The 13,172-nt window shown below is 44.5% G+C and overlaps 1 protein-coding gene across 2 annotated transcripts; it reads left to right on the forward strand.

Moving 5' to 3' along the window:
* The first annotated feature begins 704 nt into the window (after positions 1-704).
* Positions 705-12,848, forward strand: Tmem220 (transmembrane protein 220). Of its 2 annotated transcripts, XM_006973516.4 has the most exons (6): positions 708-862; positions 1,508-1,537; positions 5,739-5,799; positions 6,646-6,769; positions 8,129-8,188; positions 11,622-12,848. In XM_006973516.4, exons 1-6 carry the CDS (start codon positions 770-772, stop codon positions 11,755-11,757), a joined length of 504 nt encoding a protein of 167 aa, XP_006973578.1. In that variant the 5' UTR covers positions 708-769; the 3' UTR covers positions 11,758-12,848. The 2 variants fall into 2 exon arrangements, with proteins under 2 accessions (XP_042138153.1, XP_006973578.1); XM_042282219.2 differs by lacking the exon at positions 11,622-12,848 and having other exon boundaries at positions 705-862; positions 8,031-8,146.
* The last annotated feature ends 324 nt before the right edge of the window (positions 12,849-13,172 follow it).

Raw genomic sequence — 13,172 nt, forward strand, 5'->3', positions numbered from 1 at the left:
CAGGACAGCCAGGGGTATGCAGAGAGACCCTGTCTCAAAAAAACAAAAGAAAAACATCTAAGAAAGAGAAAGAGAGAAAATCTAACTGCATCTCTCTCTCTCTCTCTCTCTCTCTCTCTCTCTCTCTCTCTCTCTCTCTCTCTCACACACACACACACACATACACACACAGTTCTTTTTTCCTTTCCTTTCTTTCTATTCTTTACTTCCATTTCAGGTTTATGCTTGGTTTTTTTGTTTTTTTTTTTCCCCTCATTTGCTTTTTTAGTATGAGAAAGCACAGCCTTAGACTAGGGAAAACGGGCTTTGGAGTTAAACCTCTCTATAAGAGTTCAAACCCGATTTTCTTCCATCCCTCCACCATCTGGAAGACCTTAGCAAGTCACCTAGACCCACTAGGAGTCACTTTCCCATCAGTCAAATGAGGACAGCTTCAACCCTGCCTCCAGGGCACCCCAAAGAAAAGACAACACAGCAAGGCCGATGCCACACTCCTCCGCTAGTGGGCATCGCGAGACCGTCCTAGGACTGGAGAGGGCGGGAAGGCTCGCCTCCGCCATCCGAGTCCTGGCCCCGCTAGCTCCGCCCCGGCCCTCTGCGCCCTGCCCCCGCGCGCTGCGCCCCGCCCTTCCTTCCGGGTCCTGTCCCACTAGCCCCGCCCCCGCCCGCTGAGCCCCGCCCCTCCTTCTGGGTACTGCCCCACTAGCCGGGCCTCGCCCTCTGGCCACGCCTCTCTGGCCACACCGCCTGGCCCTCCAGCTTCCAGGCCATGGCGACTGCAGTGGCTTCCTGGGCTCCCGGCTTGTGGCGGGCCTGCAACGGGCTCATGGCATTCTTCTTCGGCCTGGCCGCCGTGGTGCAGGTCAGGCGGGCTGAGAAGGGCGGGCAGCAGCGGGACCACGGAGTGGCCTGGGCAGCCAGTTCGCAGGGTGGAGCAGAATTGGGGTTTACGTTTCCCGAACCTGCTGAGCCCTCTCAATCAAAACACGGTTAAGTTCGTGTGATTAAGCAACACTCTGAGAGCCTGACCTAGCGGCCCCCACGGGCACGCAGCTGATCACTCAGAAAAGGGACCCAGAACCGCAGCTCTGGCACCTTTCCTAACCTTCAGCTCCCGTGCGATTGAATGGCTTTCTGTGCCTGGAAGGAAAGCGGAAACAGAACTGATACCATCCTTACCCTTCCCAGATCGCTTACCGACCATCCGCAGGATAACCCCGCTCGTTTCTTGAGACCTAGGGTCTTAAAACACCCGTGTGGTTCTTAGGAAATCCCAAGCAGTTCTTTTCAAAGGATGCCTGGCTATGTGTTAGAGTTATCTGTTGTGTTCAACCGGGAGTCCCTTCAGCCGTCCTGATGTGCAAACAGCTAGACAGTTCAAAGGTGTTCAGTAGTACCCTTAGCTCACTGCAGCGCCTGGCAATGAATAGTAAACATAAGGTCAGACCAGGCATAGGACTTGTCAGGTCTAATGTTAGCTAACATTTTGATGTTTTGACCATTCTAGGTGAACGATCCAGATGCAGAGTTCTGGGTGGTGAGTATGAGCTACAATAGCCCTTCATTTGACACAACTGTCCGTCTGATCCCAGTGGCATTTGCCTAAAACCTGAAAAATCAACACTTTTGTGAGCCAGTTTTCCTAATTTTTCTCCTTGAAGAGGGAAATCACTGTGATGATATAACTTGCTGGAGGGTGTGAATCCGGGACTTTCTGGAGACATGGAAGTCTTTCCACAGAAAGGGCTTATCCCAGTAACTCTTGTCCCCTTGACAGTCATGTCACCAGTCATGACAATGCGAGTTCCTGTCGAATTTATTAAGGACCTACAACGTGCTAGTCACTTGACAAGCGTTATGCTGACCTTTCTGACAGCCATCACAAGGATGTGTGTGGGTTATATCCAGCCATGTGTTTTGTTTTTGTTTTTAACCTCAGACCGCAAGAGACAGTCTTGGAGGGAGACTGTACAATATCACTGAGGAAGGAACTCATTCTTAGGTTGAGGACAGTGTTCACAAGTGACAACACCAGGAATCACAGAGCAGAGTTCTAGTCCGGGTTTGGTGTTTGTCCAGTAGAACCATAGGATGAAACTGTTTGTTATCCAGAGTCTCCAGTCCCCAAATCAAATGACCTCCTTCTCAAGCGCTTTGGTCCATAGCCTGAGTTCCAGTTGTTTCTCTTCAGGAAGCTTCATGGTGCATCTCCAAAAGACTACAGCAAATAGCCATCCGTGCCACCATGCTGCTCCTCAAAACATGCCCAAGATCCCACCCAAGCCCTTCCCTTCCCTAGCCCACGCCTCCTGTTGACCCGGCCATTTCTGTTCTCAGCACAATTACCTAGGCAGCTTTGCTCAAAACCAGTCATCTTTAACATCACTGCCTTGAGATGCCATCAGAAGTAAAAGTGAAAAGGAATTCAACAAAACCCATTCTAGATATTGTTGCGTGCACGGTGCCTGAGCATTCCACCACACTTGTGTACGGATAATGGAAAACAGGTCACACGTTCTGATGGGTGGCCTCTCTCACTCCCATTCAGTCCTCCATCACTTCCTCTCACAAACAGCTTTATAAACTCGTGTGTCTGCCTCCTGTTTCCTGTTTCTAGGCTACCTGTATGTCACTGTCTGTGTCTAAATATTGTTATTCCCCAAGCTAAGTTGAAGATCCTCTTTTTAGTCTTTAGGCTTATCATAGCATGGCCCCACCCACATTTCCAGCATGGCCTTTGAAGTCTAGTCCAGAAACGTTGGCTACAGTGCCTCGCCCCTACAGTGCTGCTGTCTGCTCAGGCTTCTGGAACTGTCTCAGATGCTATCTCATCCCCCAAAACCGTTACTCTGCCTCTCTCCCAGAGGATCTGACCATCTTTCCTTTGAACCCTTATTATAGCAACAGTGCGTTTGGCTTGTGTTCTGTGCAGCCAGCTTCCAGGAGAAAAAGAACACATTCTCCTTCTTCTTAGGAGCCTTTATAAAGCTTCCTCATAAAAATCCTCCTGAGTAAAGTGCAGAATGGATGGATACACAGATGAACAATACTGTGTTACTTTCTGGGCTCTGGGGACTAGGATCTCACCCAGCTCCTTTCCACAGTCCCTGCTTCACCTTGTTCATGGAGGCTATTTGCATAGGATGCTCACCGAGGCAAATAGTGGAATGTGGATTATAACAAGGGGTTAGAAAAATATAGAACACATCACTTGGGAAACTCAAGGGGTCGCTTGGTAGTCAGTAGTGACACAGAGGGCCTGAGCTTTCTCTTCTCAGCCATCCTCATGTTCTCAGAACAGCTGCTGTGGCTCTAGCTCTCGAATCCCCAGAGAAGTGTATCTAACATGAGAAGAATCAAAGCAGGAACAAGACAGGTTTTCCTCCTGTGCTTTCTTCCCTTAAGTTACAGAGAAAACGTTTGCCGAGAAGCCCTTTGGGTGGGTGCTGTTCAGTTTACACAGATCAGCATCCCGTGTTGTTGGGGTTCCACCCTGATTTCAAAGCAACCATGCTATGTATGTCATCATCTTGGAACCTGGAACACCTTCCATTATATTTCTGGACATGGACCATTTCCTACAGCCAAAGAGGTTGAAAAAACAGTTTTGCAGTGAACAAGAATTAGAAATGAGTCCAGGGTACATTATGACACCACACAATTAAATTCTGTTAATTTATGTGAGTACTGTGATACCTTTAGTTTTTCCATAGTTTAAAAAAAAAAAAATCAACAAAGGACTGGCAAGATGGCTCAGTGGGTAGAATTGCCTGCCCCATAGCCTGACAAACTGATTTTGGTCCTGGTGACCCACATGAAAGTAGAATGAGAGAACCAACCCCACAAAGTTGTCCTCTGACCACCAAACACATACATTGCACACACATAGATAGATACATACACATGCAGACACACACTCATTCACTCGTAAGATAATAAACTAATTCAATTTATTAAATCCCAACAGTAACAGAAAAGAACATTATAAGCGGATTGCACTGGGTTCGTATTTTTGCTGAGCATTGTTTTAGCTTGTATACTAGAAACAATTTTTTTCAGTCTCTCTGTCCCCAGTTTTTTTTCATCTTCTTCCATTATAGATAGGGAAAAGAATTTTAATAAGGATTATTACATCACAGTTGCTATGAGAGACTTACTTAGTTTGAAGGATAAATTTGTTCCTATGTGTATAATATACTGTAATAAGGCTGTGTAATCTGTTAAGTCAGATATCTGGGCATTTGAATGCACATTTTAAAAATCTGTGCTGGACATTTCTCACAGAGCACAATTGGATTGTATGATGTATGCTTGCTTATTGTCTTCTGTCTCTTATTCTCTCTATCTCTGTCTGTCTCACTCCTGGGTACTCGAGTCATAGTTTTTCATTTGGAATGGGACTGATCCCTGACTTCTTCAGTGTGTTCTTAGAAGAGCAGCAGTGGCCCCTCCAGGGACTTGAATGCTGAGACCTACTGTCGACCTCCCCAATCAGCACCTGCATTTAAACAAGACCCTAGGTGATCCTTACATGCTAAAGACTTGGAAGTGTAGGGCTATCCCCAAGGAGTGTGACTGCCCATCTGTCAGGGACAACCTGACATGCAGATACCAATTCCCTGACATTCCAGTCACCAACTAGGATGGAACAGGAAGGACGGATCCAAATGCCAGCTCTGTGATCTCAATGCATGCTCTGCTCAAGGTGAAAATGGTCACTTAAAACAGACAGCTCTGATAACTTCCAAAGAGACTAAAGGTTCCTGTTCTAAACACTGCAATTGATATGGTGGTGAAGTGACTTTCTCTCTTGGAAAATCTCCAGGTTTTATGAACCTGTTCTTTCTTCTTGCCTTCAACTGCACACACACACACACACACACACACACACACACACACTCACTCACTCACTCACTCACTCATGCTTTGCAGCCAGAGTTTGTTATGATGAGGCTTGGGAATGGGGCTTCTTCAGGGCCAATCTTCCAACTCCCTTTCCAAAAGGAAGAGCCTGGTCTCAGTACTGGGCACATCAGACCCACACATTATTTGGATGCTTTCCTGTGACCTCACTTACAGAGGTGGAATACTGAATCACATCACTTGCAGGAGTGGAATACTGAATCACGTGGTCCATGGGGTCCAGCCCAGCAGGGCCATCTGGCCATTTGCAGCTGTTTTGAGACAGTGTTTCTCTGTGTAGCTTTGGCACCTTTTCTGGAACTCACTCTGTAGCCCAGGCTGGCCTTGAACTCACAGAGATTCGTCTGCCTCTGCCTCCCAAGTGCTGGGATTAAAGGCGTGCACCACCACCACCCACATTCCCACTCTGTTTTTAAGAAAATGTTGTTTTATGCAAGCAAGGAAGGTCACTGGGTGTGAAAGTTGCTTGGGAGAGACTGGGAGGCCAGCATTGACTAAACACTCTGCTCAGACCTACAGCTTGGGGATGCAAAGCATTTCCTGGAAGAGCTGACCAAGGGAGGTAAAAATTATAGCCTGATGTGGTGATGAGGTCACAGTAGCAGAAGTTATCACCTCCTCAGTGACTACTAAAGCAGGAAAATTGTACAGCTTGGGGACAACCGATCACACTTTTATTTGCTAGATCCTCTGAAAGTAGCACATGTTGATCATACTCCCATTTTCAGTGCTGGGAATGAGGACACTCTATTACTGGGCTAAACTCCAAGGTTTGGGCACACTTCCTAACCCTCCCATGTCCTTTTTGCTAACAGGTGGTATACACGATCCCTGCAGTACTTACCCTGCTTGTTGGGGTTAATCCTCTCATCACAGGTATGAACAGTGGATTCTCCGTGGAGGTTCAGTGAATCAGAGTTCTTAGAATGATGAGAATCTACCTGGCCAACTCCCAAGAGAAAACCAGGATTCCAGGCATTTCCTCTCCCTTCTCATAATGAGGAACTCCTTTTTCACCTAGACTATCCTAGGAAGACTTCCCAAGGTCTTGGCATACTGGCCATTATCAACTGCGACTCAAGACTTCTTGGGCTGATTGTTTTTATGAGATTTAGCTCAGAAGGGAGATGGGTTTGGTCACTGCACTCCAGCTAGTGTCAAATGGGCATCAGTCACAGTGACAATCTTGTCTTCTCAGACTCAGGGGCAACCATTGCCACCTATGTATTTTTTTTCTTTCTAATCCAGATCAGCTCCTTTTCTTTACACATTCTTAGAACAACACCACTCCTGTTGACGACTTTCTTATTTGGAATTTATTTGAAGTCTATGTATACAAACTGCTGCTTATGTATAGAAAGTGCTTATCATGTCTGTAACACACTACTACATTTTTCATTGGTATATGTTGCTCCTTCCAGTCTCTATAAGTACATAGTACTTAGGGCAACAGCAACATATGGCATGCTTTTATGTGTCTCCCTACTAGGTGCAAGCTCCTTACAAGCAAGACCATGCTTTATGCCTCCTTGCATAAGCTTACATGTATTATTCCACTAGGCTAAGCAACAGAAAGTCTGAGGCCAGGTGCTGGTGATGGGCAAGTGGTGTGGGAAGCATGGCTCTCCCAAGAAAGTGAGTGAATTCCCATAAAGCAAGTAAAAGAGAACACTTGCTTCTGGATTCAACCTGATTCAACAGCTGCAGGATATGCACTTGTAGGCAATTTCATCTGGAAGAGTGTGTCTACGATACATGTGCTGTTTTGTGTGCTGTGGGCTGGCAGCTTGGCATACCACTTCTTGCTTCATGCCCAGCAGAGCATCCTAAACGAGGAAGAAGGCAGGTGAGCAGTGACTTTTGCTCTTTGGAGGGGTGGGGCAAACCTGACTAATCCTTTACAACAGCAACTCACCTGTGCACAATGATGATTTAACTCCCTCAAATGTACCAGGAGGAGCAGGGGTAGTAACACAGACATTATAGGATGAAGAAAGTGTGGAAATGAGGGAGCCAGGATTCTAACCCAGGATCGCCTCTTGGATTCCACAATCACAGCTCTCATAGCTATTACCAATTCCACAACTAGTAAGGGCATAGTGCAGTAACATTCCAGTCTGATAAGCTGGTGACATCCTGAGTCACTCTTAGGTCAAAGTCTTAGATGTAAGTGCGACCAGCCACCTCAGGAGTCAGTACTTTGAGTCAACCTCTGCCAACTTTGTTTGGTGTATCACATATTACCTCCCTTGGTCAGAACCATATATTCTGATCTTCCTTTGTTGGGATCCCAGCCTTACTAAGAGACCTTTACTTTCTTCCTTCCCTGCTGCTGGTCTGCTGACAGCATGCTCCAGAGACTTGTATGTTAGGTGTCACTGACAGGGTGTGGTTTGCTCTGGACCCTAGCCCATATGTTTTGGGTCACTATCTGGACACTCCTTGGGGGAGGGGGTGAGAAGGTGCAGTGTCAATGACACAGACACCGGGCGTCAGGTGAGAAGCAAGCAGTGGACTCATTTATTGTGGATATGGGGTGAACCTATATACCCCCTCCCAATTTCCCATTGGCAGCTGGAGATTCTCTTAGCTGTGTTGTCTCTTCCTCATTGGCCCCCAGCATTCTGATGGTTGTGGGTCACCAATCACCAGGTGCAGCAGCAGACTCCAAGTTGGCTCAGTGGGAAGTGCTAGCACTCATGCCTATGCACACTACCTGGAACAGGGCAGCTTAGGTTTTATCAGGCTAGCTGGCCACCCTCCTCCTGTACCTATGTAAACTGGAGAGATGGTCAGGCCGGGTCTGCAGATGGGGATATACACTAAATGGGTTAGCTTGAAGCCTAAGAATCAGGGTGGACTTGAAATGGGGCCTCCAGTGTCAGGGACAATTTGCTTATTCTCCAGCCAGTGTAAGAGGACACATATCTGACACACAACTCCATGAATACATTCCCCCCAACACTATTAGTCTGATTAATATTACAAGCTCTCATTCTCCCTGCAGTCTCCCCCAGCTCTCTCAGTGTGTGTTTAGATTTTTTTTATTGGTTCAAGCTCTGACTGCAAAGCACTGACACCTTTCAAAACCATGAAACTCATGACAGATGAGCCCCCGGGCTGTCTTTGGGGCTGTACCACTCCTAGTGGCATGCAGAGGGGAGAGTGACAGCCACTTCATAATGGGAAACACGGTGTCTTCCAGGGAGCTGTCCGGCCTGGTGATCATCACAGCATGGATGGCACTGTGTCACAGCTCAGCAAAGTAAGTTCCACTCATCAGTTAAAAGTCAAGGGCTCTGGGGCTAGAGAGACATCTCGGCGGTTAAGAGCACTGGCTGCTTTTCCAGAGGACCTGAGTTCAGTTTCCAGCACCCACAGATTGGCTCATAGCTGGCTCTCTGTGAGCTCTATTCCCAGGGGATTTGATGCCATCTTCTGGCCTCCACAGGTACCAGGCATACAAGTGGTGCACAGACATACATGTAGGCAAAACACTCAACACATAAAAATTTTTTTTTGCCCAGATGTATTTGAAAGTAAATGTCCTAATGTCCAAATATACATGGTTTCTATGTTAATTATACTATGGTCAGAGAATATGCTTTGTAGAATATAAGTTCTTTGAAATACATAGGGAGTATTTTATGCCTGAGCTTATAGTATATTTAAATAATGTGTAAGTGAAAAGAAAGTGGATTCTGCCAGGTGTGTGTGTGTGTGTGTGTGTGTGTGTGCGTGCGCGCGCGCGCGCATACATGAGCACACACACATATTTGTTAGGGTCTCATGTAGCCTAGGCTGGCCCCAGACTCACTATGTAGCAGAGGATGACCTTGAACTCTTGATCTTCCTGTTTTATCTCTTAAATACTGGGATTATAGGCATATGCCACTACATCCTGGCTGGTAAGACACTTGTTAATGGCCAAACCCTCAGTTCATCAAGAAGATACAGCCATTCTAAATGTGTATGTCCCCAATAACATTGCCTCCAAATAGATACAATAATCGTTGCCAGTTAAAAACAAAAATTCACAATTATTTTGTGAGATATTAACACACTTCTCCTGTTCATTAATACAAACAAAAGGCAGTGTGGGTTCATAAGATATTACTTACACAATAAGACACTAGACCTCATGAACACTCTAGGACATGTGATTAGGGATTGAAGAATCTGGTGCTGGGAGAAGATGGTTTGGCTGATAAAGCACTTGCAGGGAAAGCCTGAGGACCTGAGTTCAGATTCCCAGCACCGGGTAGATCTGTGCACTCATGTAACCCCAGTACTTAAGAGACTGGAGACTGATGGTTTTAGGTGCTTGTTGGCCAGCCAGTCTAGCCAATCTGTGAGCTCTGGGTTCTGTGAGAGGCCCTGCTCCCAAAAAAGGTGGACTGTGAGGCTGGTGAGATGCCTCAGCAGTTAGGAGCACCTGCTGTTCTTGAAGAGGACCTGAGTTCAGTTCCCAGCACCTACATGGTGTCTCACAACAGTCTATAGTTCCAGTCCTGGGGGATCCAATGCCCTTTTGGCCTCCAGGGGTAACAGTTAGGTACACATGTGGTGCTCTTACATACATGTAAGCAAACACTTATACACACAAAATAGAAATAAATCTTAAAACAACTGTAGACAGTGATAAGACAGTCAACGTCAACCTCTGGCCTACACACACACACACACACACACACACACACACACACACACCTGGCAGAATCCACTTTCTTTTCCCTTGCACATGATTTCAAAAACACTATAGGCTCAGACATAAACTATTCCCTACATATTTCAAAGAACTTATATACTACAAAGTATATTTTCTGAACATAGTATAATTAGAAACCATTAACAACAATAAAGTTAGACAATTGTTGTATATTTGGAAATTAGGAAATTTGCTTTCAAGTACATTTGAGCCAAAAAAGAAAGCACAATGGAAATCTGAAACTGAAAGGGGTAATGCTACCCTTTATGAAATGTAGCTTAAAACCACACTCAGACATAAATTCTGGGCTTCAGCATATATTTGATATGAGGGGTGAAGAGGCCGGAATGAATGAGCTAGGCTTCATGCTTAGAACATCATCAAATTAGGGCTGGAGAGATGGCTCAGCCGTTAAAGGCTAGGCTCACAACCAAAAATATAAGAACATCAAATTAAACCCCCCAAAACAAGAAAATAAGCATTAGTAAACCAATTAAATGAAAAATTGACATACAACCATAAGGCCAAATATGGATTCTCTAAAATTATCACATTAATAAGTCCTGGTAAGACCTAAAATTAAAAAATATATACATATAAGAGCAAGATCCTGAGGAGGCATAAATAAGAGACATTAGGCATAAACAAGAACACACAGCACAACTAATGGATTAAGTCCTTGGATAGCACTGCAAACAACTTTCTGCACTGTACTTCAAGCCCTAGATTAAGTCAACAAGTTCATCAAAACAGTCAGTTGACTTAGAGTTATCATCAGTGCTGGAAGGCATTTTAGTGAACTCCTATTCTGGACTTGATTTATAAAATGTATTCATTTATTGTTGAGGTGCTGGAGACTGAATATAGGGCTTGTATATGCTAAGGCATTTGTTCAACCAGTGAGCTATATCCCCAGATTTCTTTACTTTTTATTTTGAGGCAAGATCTCAGTTGCCCTGGCCTTGAACTCACTTTCTACCAGGCTGTATCTTCAATCCTCCTGCCTCAGGCTCCTGACTGGTTGAGATTACAGGCCTGCATCACTAGGTCAATAGCCACCCTCTGGAGGATGGTCAAGCTGCCAGGGACCACACCCTTAAAGAAAGCTGACTCTCCATCACTCCCCGGTTTGTTGTGGGGGTAGGGGACCAAGAGTCCCTCCTCACTCGGCTGAATCTTCCTAACTTCTTGGAAGTTTAGTTCTTCACTTTTCAGTCTTTTTGTTAAGTAAGACTTCATTTTTTTTTTAAAAAAATTTTCCCTAAAATACAACTCTAGACATGATGTCATAGTTGAAGAAATCGAACAGGAAGGAAGAACCGTGCTGACTATTAGCAAATACCTCTGGAACAGGAAGGAAGGACTGTTTTCCATCTCACATGGTGAGGGCAGGACAACTCTATAACAAAATTTACCAAAACATTAAAAAAATAAAATTATAGTAACTTCACTCATAAGCACAGATGGCAAAACCTTTAAGGATTTTATTGTTATGAAAAAAACTGTAAAAATCACTTAAAATTACAAAACAAAAATTTCTAGAGAAAGCAATAGTAACAAGACCTTGGGAAAAGTTGAGCAGGGTGCTACATCTTCTTATCCCAACACTCAGGGGGTGAGGCAGGAGGATTGCTACAAGTTCAAGGCCAGCCTGAGCTACATAACAAGTGTAAGGCCAGCAAGGGCTACACAGCAAAACCCTGCCTCAAACAAGCAGTCTAAGGGAGGGAAGGATTTCTTATGAGGGGACAAAAAAATAGGGAAAGATCAATTGTAGTATAATAATCTAATTAATCAATACTCCTCAGAACAATGTTTGGAAAAGGCATTTGCAACATCTATCAAGATTAGGCATATAAAGATTTTATACAAAATATTAAGTTCGATAAAGGGAAACTATTAAGATGCAATGTTTTACCAATTCAAACTGCATGCATATTTCCAAAGCGATTTGTTTTCTTGGACTTTCTAATCCTTTTTATTTTTCTAGGAATCCAGGTGGTGGAAGAACGCACTTGGCTATTGCCACTGTGATCACTCTTTTCCCACTCATTTCATGGGTCTATGTGTACATAAACAAGGAGATGCGCTCCTCCTGGCCAACGCACTGCAAGACAGTCATTTAGATTAATTCAATAATGCTTAAATTAGTATTTTAATATTTTATGCACACTAATGTATAAATAAGCCAGGAAAGAGGACAGTTTCCTGGTTTATTTCAAGAAATCTGAGTGAACACTAGAGATGATTTAAAGTCTTGAGAATTTAACAAGGCACCAGGACAGATAAGAAGCGGGGTCTGATTCTTCAGAGGCCTCTTCTCTGACAGCAGGGGAACAAGCACTGAGCAGAAATTTGAGTTTGAATTCAGCTTTCGCACTATGTAACGGGGGCTGAACTATGAATGTCCTGGTGGATGTTTCCTCCTGATAAAGTAGGATGTCAGAGCTCCTAGGTCACCGCAACCAAACTGATGTGAAGGCACTCTGAGAAGATGGAGTGTGTGCGGATTACAAAGGGCTGATTGTGACTGGAGTGAGAGGGGGCAGAGGCTGGGTAATGTGCTGACACAGAGGTAACTCAAGACTGCAATTCCAAACTAATCCCAGTATACTTACCTGGTTCAGTGACAAGAACTAAGAACTAAGGAAAGCTCTAGAACAGGTGAGCCAAATGATGGGCTTGTCTTGCAACGAAAGTAGAAAACCAGTAGAAATTAAAGAAAGTACAGGAAAGATGAATATGGAATATAGAAAAGATGAATAGGGAATATTAATGATAATTTCTTACTCTCAGTGAAAAATAAGATGGAAATCTATACATTTGTTTAATGAATATTGATATGCTCACACTGAGAGCACCAGAGGGCGACACCATCCAACAGAACATCCAATATGTTGTTATGGAGCACTTAACTTGTGGACAGGGTAACCAAAGAAGTAAATTCTTAACTTTTGTACTTTCAGAAGCAGATGCTCAATTGCCAGAAAAAGTTAAGTGTGCTGAGAATGGCGTGTGTGTGTGTGTGTGTGTGTGTGTGTGTGTGTGTGTGATCTACAGGTGTAGTATTTGCAGGAGTTTAGTGTCAGGTGGATGTGCTTCTGTACAAAACAGTTTAGAGACATAAACACAGAATGCGTTTTATACTGATTGTATGCTGAAAAAATATTTTGAACTAAATTAGGCTAAATAAAATATATTGTATTTACTTTTTAAAGTGTGACTGCTTGAGTGTGTTAGATTATTTAATTAGCTCACATGGCCTGTCGGGTATCTAGATGGGAAGTTTATCTAGGCTGGAATGAAACTCTGTAACCAGATGACTGGTTTGGATGAGAATGGCCCCCACATGCCTGAATGGTCTCCAAGTGGTGACACTGTTTGGGTAGGCTAGAATGTGTGGCCTTGCTGAAGGGAGTAGTCACTGGGAATGAGATTTGAGGTTTCAAAAGACTCAGGCCATTCCCAGTGTCTCTCCCTGCCTCCTCCTTTCATCACAAGATGTAAGCTCTCAGCTGTTCCTGCCACCGTGCCTTCGTTC

Source organism: Peromyscus maniculatus, chromosome 8 (genome assembly GCF_049852395.1).
Source record: "Peromyscus maniculatus bairdii isolate BWxNUB_F1_BW_parent chromosome 8, HU_Pman_BW_mat_3.1, whole genome shotgun sequence".
NCBI classification, from domain to species: domain Eukaryota; kingdom Metazoa; phylum Chordata; class Mammalia; order Rodentia; family Cricetidae; genus Peromyscus; species Peromyscus maniculatus.